At 35.9% G+C, this 14,307-nt stretch overlaps 1 protein-coding gene across 5 annotated transcripts in view; it reads left to right on the forward strand.

The window, feature by feature from the left end:
* The window catches only part of npas3 (neuronal PAS domain protein 3), an 831,055-nt gene that overhangs the window by 496,591 nt on the left and 320,157 nt on the right, over positions 1–14,307 (forward strand). For all 5 annotated transcript variants that reach the window (XM_033027104.1, XM_033027103.1, XM_033027107.1 and 2 more), the window contains one exon: positions 4,119–4,208. In XM_033027104.1, coding sequence (XP_032882995.1) covers positions 4,119–4,208 — 90 coding nt within the window. The remainder of the gene's footprint in view (positions 1–4,118; positions 4,209–14,307) is intronic.

A 14,307-nucleotide genomic window follows, 5' to 3' on the forward strand; every position in this document is an offset into this window, starting at 1 on the left:
CCATAGGGACAGTTGCTCGATCTCTCTTCTGTACTCTGACTCATCCCCATCAGTGATACGCCCCACAATAGTGGTGTCATCAGCGAACTTGATGATGGAGTTCGCACTGTGGTTCGCTACGCAGTCATGGGTATAGAGTGAGTACAGCAGGGGGCTGAGCACGCAGCCTTGAGGTGCTCCCGTGCTGATTGTTATTGAGGCTGACACATTTCCACCAATACGAACAGACTGTGGTCTGTGGACGAGGAAGTCGAGGATCCAGTTGCAGAGGGATGCGCAGAGACCCAGTTCTGCGAGTTTGGTAACCAGTTTGGAGGGGATGATTGTGTTAAATGCCGAGCTGTAATCAATGAATAACAGCCTGACATATGAGTTTTTGTTGTCCAAGTGGTCCAGTGCGGAGTGGAGGGCCAGCGAGATCGCATCCACCGTTGATCTGTTGTGGCGGTATGCGAACTGCAGTGGGTCCAGGTTTTTGTCGATGTAGGAGTTGATTTGCTCCATGATCAACCTCTCAAAGCATTTCATCACCACCGGCGTTAGTGCCACTGGTCGATAGTCATTGAGGCACGTCACCTTACTCTTCTTGGGCACCGGTATAATTGATGCCCTTTTAAAGCAGGTGGGGACCTCAGACCTCAGAAGTGAGAGGTTGAAAATGTCCGTAAAAACTCCCGCCAGTTGGTCCGCACAGGTTTTTAGAACACGGCCGGGTATACCATCAGGTCCAGGTGCTTTTCGGGGGTTCACCCCTCTGAAGGATTTCCTGACATCGGCCTCTGTGACTGAGACTGAAATGCCATCACAGCGAATGGGGGATCGGGAAGGCACATCAGTATTCTCCCTGTCAAAGCGTGCGTAAAACGCATTGAGCTCGTCAGGGAGTGATCAGCATCTGCAGTTCTTTCCTATACATTTTGTCTACTGAAGAGGGCTGATTTGTGCTGAGTAGAGACATTCATCTCAGCAAGTGGAGAGTATGGGGGTGAGTTTGAGCAGCAGAACAATTAGACATTTGATTTTTATTTGTTCCATTTAATTAATGGTGCATCTACTGTAACCGATGTCTCAGCTCCCTTTGGAATAACTTTGGAATAGAATCCTTCAACAGATTTATTTTTCAGTCAGAAGAAGGGTCCCGATCTAAAACATCACCTATCCATGTTCTTCAGGGATTCTGGTTGGCCCGCTCAGTTACTCCAACACTTTGTGTCTTTCACCTTTTTAACTCTGGAAGTTTTCAAATGAAGAAGTACGGCACCTTGAATATTTCTTTCAGCACAAGAATGGGAATGTCATCGCTATGCATAACAGCAATTTAATGCTGTGAGAGAATCATCACATTTCTGAGGGTAGTACACAGGAATAGGTCTGAGGTTGCAGCATTTACTACCCACAACACGGGCCTTGCAGGCAGTGATTCAACATCTATGACCACACACAGATAATGCTTCCTGAGGCTGAGCTTGCCATATTAAATAGTGGTAGATATCTGCAGCCTGCTGCAGGAAGACATTTTTTTGGTTACCTTCGTGGCTGCACATCATTATCAGTGAATGTGGCCCCCAACATATTACACGCCTGCATATAATCAACTGTATGCATCACTTTAGTGTATTTGTTAAATTGCATTTCACCCTACTTGCCTTCAAATTCATTATTTCACTGAAAATTCTTCTTGTGCTTGTCTTATTATTTGTATAGGAGGATTTGTTTGAGGTGTGTGACGCAAAGTCACAGGTAATGTTAAAAGTCTGTTTCCTGAGCTTATTTGTTCAAAGGTTCTGTTGTTATAACATATGGTGTCATTATTTGTTTAAATGAATATTATTTATGTATTATTGCTTTAATGACAAGCACAGAAGGTACTTAAATATTTCCTCAATGTATCATGGAAGCTATTTTCCCTTTGTTTCACAAGGTGACCTTCTATCTTGTAATCTCCTTGGTATTGTGTACTAATCCTGATCCTTTTTTGTCAAAATGCATTTTGCTTTCTCACAAAGCACCAAATTAATATCAAATACATCAGATTTAAAAATACTCTAAATCAGTAAGTGAATTTGGTGCAGAAAGAAAATACTCAACTCCTTTGTTCCTAACAGTGAACTGCTGATAATATATATTGGGTAAGATTGCTCGGTTTTATTCTATTTAATAATAAGCTCTAATTCAACTAACTCATCTGAGCAGCGCCATTTCTGGTTCAAGATGCTTCGACATGTAAAATGTGCCAGTCACATGTTTAATTGATTGAAATATACAGCATAGAATAGCAGGCCCTTCGTCCAACCGAGTCCAAGCCAATCACCCATAACCCATTCACACCAGTTCTATGTTATCCCACTTTTGCATCTACTCCTTACACACTAGGACAGGGGGTCCCAACCTTTTTCTTCCTGTTTACCCCTGGCAACTTTAATAGCACATAACAATGTTATTTCACTTATTTCTGAACTACTAATGATGAACAGATATCGGTACAGCATTTCATACTTCATACCAGAACCAACACGGTCAGTCAATGAGAAAATATATGTACAAATCCAGAATCAACAAATTTACCCCCTGGGTAGGCATAATTTACCCCCGGGGGGTAAATTTACCCCAGGTTGGGAACCCTTGCACTAAGGGGGAATTGACAGACACCAATCAACGTTACAAACCCGTACGTCTCTGGTCTCTGGTCTATGGGAGGAAACTGGAAACTGGAAACAGAAAACGTGCAAACTCCACGCAGACAGCTTCTGAGGTCAGGATCGAACTCTGATCTCTGGCGCTGTGAGGCAGCAGATCCACCAGTTGCACCACTGTGCTTTTGATAGTGATGTTGAAATTCTGCAAAGGAAAAATCATTAAAAGGATATTAATTGCAATTTAGCTCCACTTTCTGCACTGAGGAATGAAAAACATTCATAAAAGTTTCTTAAAAGTCCCATTTTACCTTAGAATTTACCAACCTGTCTCCATTCCAAGAACAGTATGAGTTCATTTATTACTACTTAAACTGGCAGTGTTCAATTTCCACTTCATACTTTTTGAAAGGCATCGTGAGGAGTGTCACTTTCTCATTACATATTAACAAAGATCTGAACACAACTATTCAGAAAGGAAACACTGGTGCAATTTTCCTGGCACAAACTAATGAACCTGAATGAATTTGATACATCATTTTAATGTATTCTTCCAAAAATCTATATATAGTTGTATTATATATAATTTAAATTGACAAAGACAAATTACATATATTTACTTTATATGCTGATGTTAGTATTAACTATAATTAGTTATCCATTTTCTTTTGCTACCAATATTTCCTGCTAACTAACAAAAGTTTAATCAAGCAGCTTTCTTAGCTAACCCTATAGTATTTGAACAGTTATGATAAATCAATTGCTCTTGATATTAAATGTCAAGATTGTGTAAGAACAGATGGAACAGTTCAAAAATTCAATTCTTTATTCTGCTCATGATTCAGACAATTTCCATCATTCTTTTGCTGAAATACCAAGCATAGGGATGTTTTTTGAGGTGGTTATAAAGATCTGTGAAAGCTGTAATAATTTTTCTGTTTCATTCCCAAGGATTCAGTTACTGGTAGAACATGATATTGATTATATGTCACTCTTTCGATATGAAATATTTATAGAATGTAAGAATATCATTTTAGCCAATATTATATTGAAGCATTCCAGTTTATTTAGTTGTTATAAAGAGCTGTATAACTATATGGTTTTTTTAAATCATTTTCATTATATGCATGTAACATTTAGAATAAATTTGTACAATCCTGTTAAGAAATTATGCAATTAAAAATTATTTATTTTGGTGTAAAGTTTAGAATAAGGATATTGTTACGTTTAATGATATGTTTACAATGTTCGATTAAATGCATTTTTCGTGTTTACATAATATGGTCCATATTTATTTATGTATTTTGATATTATTTATTGAAATAGGTGATAAAATAATGGCCAATAATCTTTTGATGTAACTGTTTCTCCATAATATTATCTAAATTAAAAAAGATTAGAAGGCTCTTTTTACAAATAAGTCACTACTATTCTGCTTATGAAGGTTATAAACTCACTTGCATTTTTTGTTTTGTTTCTATGTAGTCTTTGGATGGATTTCTATTTGCACTAAATCATGAAGGAAGATTTTTATACATCTCTGAAACTGTGTCTATCTATTTGGGCCTTTCACAGGTAAGAAAGTATAATTTTCCAGTTGTTTGTGTTGTGGCATTTTTGTCATGAATGTGTCCTCACAACCAATGCAATATCACAACTGCTAAATTAATGGAGTGCATTGTGTGGATGTCCATTTTTGCATTGTGATAAATTTTTAAAAATAAAGTTGTTTATTTTAAAATGAAGGATGATCAGTTATACAAACATTTTGACATGCAAATCATTTGTAGTTGCCTTTTGAATAGAATTAATGTGCACATGGAAGAACCTTCCTTCAAGGTTTCACTACATTTTGGTAACTTGCCCCTTGGGAGTACAATATAATTATATATTTGTATATTAACTGAAATCTGCTCCTCAATCTTTACTTAAAGTATGTGCTTTATACTGCCTGGCTTGGTTAACTATGGACTTATTCATTTGCTGTGTTGTTTCTTTGGTAGAAACTGAGCCATTGATCCTACTAAATTGATTTTATCTTAGATTTTCCCAAAATAATTAATTTAGCTGACATACTGCATGATACAGGGCAAATGTTTCAAAATGCATCCCAATTTGGAATAGTATTTGGGTGGTATAATCAGGAGATTATACATTGTATTCAAAACTAATTCCATTAAATTTAATGAAAGGAATTTTCAGGGCAAACTGAAATCTGTTGATGTAACACTATAGCAGATTGAGCACTGGTGATCAGAGTTGAATTACTTGGCAGAAGAATGTTAATGAAATTGAGTGCTTGTGAAATATATGTGATTTTTGGAATAACTGACAGAATAACTGCTGTTCATAGAAATGTGAAGAAAAGGGTTGCAATTGTTGAGGTTAAAAAAATGCATTATTTTGTTTAGAACTATATTTCTTTGTATTGTTTGATGAAACACACTTTGTCTGAAATAACAATTGAGGAATTTCACAGTGAGAGGACTTGTAAATGGATTTTCCACATAATCAGTTCCTTTTCAATTAATATTGATTTCTATCTGCAAAGACTAGAGTGGGCATCAGAGGGAAGAAATTCCTTCTTTGATATATTTTCTATCTAACATGCTTGTACCGTGCTTGAGTATGAAGCAGCTGAAGTATAAGATTTATTTTGACTATTAAACAACCAGTTGAAAAGATCAGGTAACAACAATAAAACTAATGCAGAAAGTAATTTACCTTTATTGTAAAATTTATACTCAGGTAAACTATAGAGTTGAAAAAATAGATTACTTAGTTAAATTCATAAATAAACCACTCAATGAAAGTGGTAGACTTAAGAATATATTCAAAACACAAATTTAAATCAATTCAACATATACCATGGCAATCAATCTCAAATAAAATTATTTGTAGTTGGAAAGATAAATGTTAACTCCAAAGCTGAAGGTAAGGGAAGTACAAACAGTTCAATGGCAGATTTGGTTCATTTCTTCAGTCAGACTTCTGTTGTCTGGGGACGTTTAGCTGTCCACAATGCACCACATTCTCCCTGTGCCCGTGTGGGTTTTCTCCAGGTGCTCCAGTTTCCTCCCACACTCCAAAGACCTACAGGTTTGTAGGATAATTGGCTTTTGTAAATTTTCCCTTGAGTATGGGTGATTGTTGGTCAGCGCAGATTCGGTGAGCCGAAGAGCCTGTTTCCATGCTATTATCTCTAAACTAAACCAAACTAAACTATACTAAAACCTGGAGGTCTTTATCTAGGTAAACTGTCAATTAAAGGGATTGTTTCAGGAGGAGGGCTTTAGGAACTCAGATTGGGCATGCACAGGATGGCAGCTAATCGTGGAATCATAAAATATATATTTTGGATTACATTCTATTACACCAAAGAGCCTATTCAGTCACTGAGCTGAGACTGGTGCACAGAGAAACAATCCCATCAGTGCCATTCGCCCTCCTTATTTTCTCTTCAATTGCTTCTCTCACATGTCCATCAATTCATAGTTTTTTTAACATAAATAATCAGGAGGGAAGGTGATGGAATTCTGAGGAAAATAAATTAATTAAAGGATGTTACTGGTCAACCGATTTCCTGGCAACTGGTGATCCGGCACCTCCTTTAATCCGGAGAAAATTACAAGAGCGCACTTGAAATCCCCCCCACGGAAGTCCCACCAAAAATGTGGCGTCTAGGCCGGGTGAGGTGGCCTATCTCAACCTCATCTGGACTTCCACGGCCGATCGAGCGGGTCGAATTTGCCCCCTGCGGCCGGGGCTCTGGAACTCCGGACCAGCTGGAACGAAGGATCCGTTCCCTTAGCCGACTTTTGTGGCTGATTTTGTGGACCAGGGTCTCGGCCCCCAGGCGGCCTTGGCGGACCGTTCCAGTATTGTTGAACTCCTCTTGGAGGCCCATGTCGGATGGTGGGGACGATGGGCGTGCCCGTCCTACTACATTTTTGGCATATTCGGCAAATCTCGGGTCGGTGGGGATCGCTCGGTAACCCTGCCACAAAACCGGCACATCGGCTCCAGGCAGCGCCAATCCTCATCGGGACGTCCAAGGGCAACTTATTAACGGACGCCGGGCTGCCATGCACAAGATGCAACTTTTGCTGTAAAATTAATTTACATTTAATATTTGTTTCATTTAAGTTGCTAATAATCTATGGTGCTTCAGAGACCCGGAAGGGGTATAATTAGAGGGTCGGAGGTGTATTGTTGTACCATTATTACATGACCTCTGTTGGTCCAGCAAAACAGATAATACGGCAAGGCTCTGGAACCAAGGGTGCTGCACGATCGGTGGTGGGCCTGTGTCTGGCTGAAAGGCTTCTTTGACTGCTTTAACGTGAATCTAATTTTAGATCTTTAGGACTTTTCTTTGATCTGAACATATGATTTATTTTTCTGGCTGTGTATTTTCTATCACTGAAATATCCTGAAGTTGTACTGGCTGGCGAACCCTGAATTGCCACAATCTTTGCAGGTAGTGCTGCAGTGATGATGATGATAAATTTGATTTCACTTATTATCCAAATAATACTTATTTAGATCCCATCGTATGATGAGGTGGTGATAATCCTATGGGCACTGGTCCATAGTCTCTCAAAAAACAGAGATCACTGTAAAACCTTCCTGTAAGTGTCAAGAAGTTGTTCAAATACCACTCCACTAGCAGTGTATCACAAGATAAGGTCTTGACTAGCTGTGTGGCATTTGCAGGTGTTATGCTGGAATAGCCAAAGTAATTAAGAGACTGACCCAGATAACTTTCTCATCAATAGTGATATCCAGATATTGCTGTGGGCAAGCTGAATCCCACTTAATGTCGAGACGAAATGGTGAGACTTGCACTTGATTCAATTAGTTATTCTCAGACACAAGAGATGTACAATTATAACTTGCTAGTTGTCATTCTGCTGCTGCCAGACAGAACAACGGGCCTTTAGGCCAAGATAAGATTTGATATCTTTAAGAACTTGATACTTGAAAGCTACAAGATGGCGCTAAAAATCTGGCAACTCTTTGGGTACTATATTAGAAGAAATGTACTGCATGCAATACTGCACTACACAAAAGAAAGACACATTCTACTACAGATAAACACAATAAGATAATATTACTGAAATTTAAACTTAATCGAATTTTATCGGCAAGAGTAATAAGACTATTCCAAATTACTAAACAGGAACATTTTGAGTTGGGTGACAAACCACGTAAGCTTTTAGGTCGCCAATTGAAAAAACAAGAAAAGGAAAATACTATAACCAAAATTAAATCAGAGAAAGGTGAATTACTAATACTACCTAAAGATATTAATAATAGATTTGCATAAATTTTACCAAAACTTATATACATCTAAAATTAAAATAGAAGATAGTAAAATAAACAAAATTCTAGATAACTGTAATCTTCCAATACTGGACCTTTTGGAACAAGAGGAAATTACAATCAAAGAAATAGGTGAAACAATAAAATCGCTGAAAAATGGTAAGACACCGGGACCAGGTGGTTTTAATAATGAATTTTATTTAAAAAATCAGGAGATAACGACCCCTTATTTATTTAATTTATACTCCCATGCTTTTAAAGAAAACAAACTACCTGACAGAATCAACTATTACGCTTATTCCAAAAAAAGATAAAGATTTAGAAGATCCGGGCTCGTACAGAGCTATATCACTTTTAAATACAGATCAGAAAATTTTAGCAAAGATTTTAGCAAGAAGATTAAGCAAATATATTAGTAAATTGATAAACCCTGATCAAACGGGGTTTATACCTAAAAGATACTCATTTAATAATCTGAGACGTCTGTTTAATATAATGTACTCGCATAAAGTAGAGGAAGAAGATATATCAATTATTTCTTTGGATGCAGAGAAAGCATTTGATCAGGTAGAGTGGCAATACATATAAAGTACTACAAAAATTTAATATGGGAGAGAATTTTATAACATGGGTAAAATTATTATATGATAAACCGATGGCAAGAATTTTAACTAATAACGTTATCTCAAAAATGTCAACTATCAAGGGGTAATAGGCAGGGATGTGCATTATCACCCCTGCTATTTGCCCTTATGATAGAACCCCTGGCTGAAAGTATAAGAATTCATCCGAATATTCAGGGCTATAATACCAGGGACTCAAAGAATAAAATCTCATTATATGCAGACGATATACTTTTATATATTACAAAGTCACAAACGAGCATACCAAATTTATTAAATTTAATAGAGGAATTTGGGTCTTTTTCTGGATATAGAATAAACTGGAATAAAAGTGAAATCATGACATTAAAACCTCAAGAACCTACACACTTATTGAAGTTCCCCTTTAAAATCGCAACAGAAAATTTTAAATATTTGGGTATTCAGATTACTAGAAAATATAAAGCATTATTCTTTTTATTTTTTTATTTTATTTATTTATTTATTTATTAGAAGTAGACAAATTATAAAATGTAGTTACATATTATAGTAAAAAAAAAACTTTTCATATACATCAGTCATACATTATTAAAATTTTCCATTATCAATTACTTCTGCTTCTAGTATTTTTATTTTTTATAGAAAGCGAGAAAAAGAGAGGGTAGAAAGTTACAAATAAAAAAGAAAGCAAAAAAAAAAAAAAACACAACAGAAAAACAAGGGAGGTGGAATGGGTTACCTGTAATGCATCAATGGAGATTGGTTCGTAGGTTATAAAGTATAGCTTTTCATCTGTTCCTGAGTTCATGTTTCAGCTGGGTCCTCGTGCTGTGCCAATCTATCCCTTCAGATAGTTGATGAATGGAGCCCAAATTTTATGGAAAAGATCTTGTTTGTCCATTAAGACAAGTCTAATTCTTTCTAAGTATAGGGTCTCCGACATTTCCGTAATCCACATTTTAATTGTGGGGGTTGCAGGGCCTTTCCAAAATTTTAATATTAATTTTTTCCGGTTAATATACTGTAATTGAGGAAGTTTCTTTGGTTTGTTGTGAGTGTTAAGCTTTGTTCTGATATTACAAGTATTATTGTTTTTGTGTCTGGGTCCAGTTTTGTATTAATAACTTCTGAAGTAATTTCAAAAATATCTGTCCAGAAATGTTTAAGTTTTATACAGTTTGCAAACGTATGTGTTAAATTAGCCTCTAAATGTAGACATTTATCACAAATAGGAGAGATTTGTGGGAAGATTCTATTTAGTTTTATTTTAGAGAAGTGTAGTCTATGTAAGACCTTGAATTGTATTAAAGTATGTCTGGCATTTAATGAACATTGATGTATTTGTTGTAAACTTTCGTCCCACATATCTTTCGTGATAGGATGACCTATTTCATTTTCCCATTTGTATCTATATGGTTCGGTCGGTGGTACCTCGTTATTTAGTAGGGTGTTATAAATATAAGCTATTAGTTTTTCAGTATTAGGATGCTTGTTCAGACATTCATCAAGAATTTCTGATTCCCTATTCCTGTAAACTTGTGTATTAGATTTAACATAATCTCTAATTTGTAGATATCTGAAGAAATTATTTAAGTGCAGTCCATAATTCAGTTGTAACTCTTGAAATGAAAGAAAAGTACCTTTCCCATAAAGATGTCCTATATTTTTGATTCCATGATTTTTCCATTGTGTGAAACCTTTGTCCATAAAGGATGATTTGAATAAAGGATTATTTACAATGGGAAGGCAGAGTGGTATATTATTCAATTTTAAATCTTTTTTTATTTGTTTCCAAAAGCATTATTCAACGCTAATTTCATACCTTTATTAAAAAACTTAATACGCTGATTAAATTTTGGAAAACACTTCCCTTATCATTATTAGGTAGAATAAATGCAATAAAAATGATCTTCCTACCACAATTACTATACCTATTTCAGTCTATACCGGTATATATACCAAAATATATATTTTTAAAATTAGACTCTAATATTACTAATTATATTTGGGACTATAGATCACATAGAATCACAAAAAAACACTTATGTAAACCAAAAGAGGTCGGGGGACTTTCACTTCCGAATTTTATGTATTATTACTGGGCAGTGCATATTAAGAATATGATTTATTGGTTGGATAGTTCTACCCAACAGACAGAATGGATAAAAATGGAGAAGGAGGATTGCCATCCTTGTAATATAGGAACGATCCTCTTCTCCCCAAAAAAACTGAATAACATAATATATAAGAAGAACCCAATTATATATGGTACAATAAGAATTTGGAAACAAATAAAATTATCTTTAAAATTAAGAAATCTATCACTGTTAATGCCAATAGCGAATAACCCTTTATTTAAACCATCTCTTATTGATAAGACATATAACCAATGGGAAAGTCTCGGAATTAGAAGGATCGGCATATGTACGAAATGGGAAACCTACTATCATTCCAACAATTACAATTTAAATTTAAATTGAAAAACAACCAATATTTTAAATATCTTCAGATTTGCGATTTCATGAAAAAATATATACAAGGGTATCAAAAAATAACCTCTGAAGTATTGGAAGAAGCAATGAATATTGAAGCTGACTCACAAAAATTAATATCATATTTATATAATAGTATTCTAAATATAGACCTACCATCGACAGAGGTACTTGGAGAAGAGTGGGAACGGGAACTAATGATAAAAATCACAAAGGTTACATGGGAAAAATACTTGATATATATTCACAAATGTTCAATTAATGTAAAACATAATCTAATTCAATTTAAAATTGTACATAGATTATATTATTCAAAAACAAGATTGAACAAATTTTATCCAAATATATCCGCCACTTGTGATAAATGTCTAGCCCAAAATGCAACTATAACACACTCCTTAGTTTCCTGCATAAAACTTTATAGATTTTGGAATGATATTTTTGAAATATTTACAAAATTATTCAAGACAAGAATGGAACCTAATACTGAAATGATTATATTTGGTGTAATGGAAGATGGGAATAAATTGAGCACATCTCAAAATCTATTCTTTAACTATGGTTTAATAATAGCAAAAAAATTAATACTTAAATTTTGGAAGGGTACATCAATACCAACGCTTAAAATGTGGATTGTAAGTATGTTGGACACCACTCATCTTGAGGAAATGCGATTCCTCCTAATGGATAAATCAGACCAATTCATAACGAGTTGGTCTCCATTCGTCGTTTTTTTGGAATCATATGGTGCAACACAATTGTAAAAAATAACTGTTTCAGGACTGGACGAGGGTTGGTCAAGATTATAAATAATGATCTCCTTTTTTTATTTTATTTTATTTTTTCTATTTTCTCTTTCTCAACTTTCTTCATTTACTCGTTTTCTTTCTTCACACACTATATATTTCACATCTTTCTATCCTTTACTATCTAACTTCTTTTTCTTATTCTAATCTTTTTTCAATGTAACAAAAAAAAAAGAAGTTGTACATAAAATGTATTATGAAAATATATATTAGGCACTTTGGTGCCATATGATTGTACTTACTTCTAATAAAATAAAAAACAAAACAAAAAAACAAACAAAAGAAAGACACTACATCAGAAAACAAATTGTTGCACTTTTTACTTGCGTATGATTGTGCTTGTGTATAGTATGATATCAATGGATTGTATCTAGGTACATGTGACAATAGAGGGATAGTCATATAGTACAGAAACAGACCCTTCGTCACAACTTGCCCGACCAAGATGCCCCATTTACACTATTCATAGTCATGCAATGTGGAAACAGGCAACTTCCCCATGCTGACCAAGATGTCCCAACTACAGTAGTCCCACGTCCGCATTTCCCGCTATCCCTCTAAACCTTTCCTATTCGTGTACCTATCCAAGTGCCTGTTAAACATTGTCATTGTTATTGTATCTGCCTCGGCTACCTCCTCTAGCAGCTTGTTCCACATGCCCACCACCCTTTGTGTGAAAAGATTACCCTTCAGGTACCTATCACGTCCCCTGGTTCTCGATTTCCCTAGTCTGGGTAAAAGACTGCATTTACTCTATTATTCTCCTCATGATAGTATACAGCTTTATAAGATCACCCATCATCCTCCTGCGCTCCAGGTATTAAGTTCTAGCCTAACCAACCTCTCCCTATAGCTCAGGTCCTCGAGTCCTGGCAACATCCTCGTAAATCTTTTCTGCACTCAACCCCATAACCCCTGACACCTGTCAAGAATCTGTCAATCTCCACCTTAAAAATATCCATAGACTTGGCCTCCATAGTCTTCTGTGGCAATTAATTCCACAGATTTAACAACCTCTGACTAAAGAAATTCCTCCTCATCTCCTTTCTAAATGTATGTCCTTTTATTCTGAGGCTATGCCCACTGGTTCTAGACTCCTACTAATGGAAACATTCTCTCCACATCCCCTCTATCCAGGCCTTTCACTATCCGGTAAGTTTCAATGAGGGTACCTCTCATCCTTCTAAACTCCAGCAAAGCCCAGTGGTATCAATCATTCATTAAATGTTAACCTAATCATTCTTGGAATCATTTTCCTAAACCTCTGGACCCTCCCCAACGTCAGCCCAATCTTCCTCAGATATGGGGCCCAAAACTGTTCACAATACTCCAAATGAGGTCTGACCAGTGCCTTATAAATCCTCAACATTACATCCCTATTTTTATATTCTAGCCGTCTCAAAATAAATGCAAAAATTGCATTTGCCTTCCTTACCGATTCGACCTGCAAATGAACTTTTTGGGAATCCTGTACCAGCATTCCCAAGTCCCTTTGCACCTCCGATTTCTGAATTCTCTCCCCATTTAGAAAATAGTCCATGCCTTATTCCTACTACCAAAATGCATGGTTGCCCACTCCACAAAATACAGGTAAAGCACATAAATCTATTTAAATCCTGATGATATACTGTAGAAGCATGACATTACGGTGCAGGATATGGAGTAATGCTGAATGTAGCATAACTGCCAACCTTAGTATACTAAAGGGCCTGTCCCACTTTCACGAGGTAATTCACGAATTCTCCCGAGTTTTCCCCTGATTCAAACTCGCAGAATGTTCGTAACAAATCCGTAGGAGGTCGTAGGAATTTGTAGATATATCGTAGCGGCTCGTTATGCTAGTCGTAGGTACTCGTGCCATCAGGTAAGTCGGGACGTTTTTTCCAGCCCGATTAAAAAATGTCCACGAGTAAAAAAATGGTCGGGATGAAAGAATTAAGTCGTAAAAGTGGGACAGGCCCTTAAGGCAGCTTATAGAGTAAGAATCAGGCATAGATGGCTCAGATTTCCTGATGAACAAATTACCACTAGTAAGTATGGGAGCAAGATCATCCTGGATGTTTTCAAGAAGTAACAGGATTCACAAAATATATTTGTCCAAATGCATTCTCAATGAAGAGATAATGGAAGTATCTATATTGTATGATATAATTTTCACTCTAATTGACTTGCACAGTGTTGCTAAAGAATTGTGCTGTCGAATATTTAATCTCAGCATCGACTCATGTAGCTCATCATATTTCAAACCAGTTCACTGAAGGATCTGATTAGTCACATTTTCTTTCCCCTTAATATTATTTTTTCCTTTTAAAGTTTATCTATCCAATCCCTCTTGGAAGTTACTATAGCATCAATCTAGACTTACATTTTCATGTGGTGGATTCTAAATCATTAGATATCAATTGTGTTAGAAACAGTGGACTGGATTTTACTACGTTTTGTGGGCAGT

Source organism: Amblyraja radiata, chromosome 9 (genome assembly GCF_010909765.2).
Source record: "Amblyraja radiata isolate CabotCenter1 chromosome 9, sAmbRad1.1.pri, whole genome shotgun sequence".
Lineage (NCBI taxonomy): Eukaryota > Metazoa > Chordata > Chondrichthyes > Rajiformes > Rajidae > Amblyraja > Amblyraja radiata.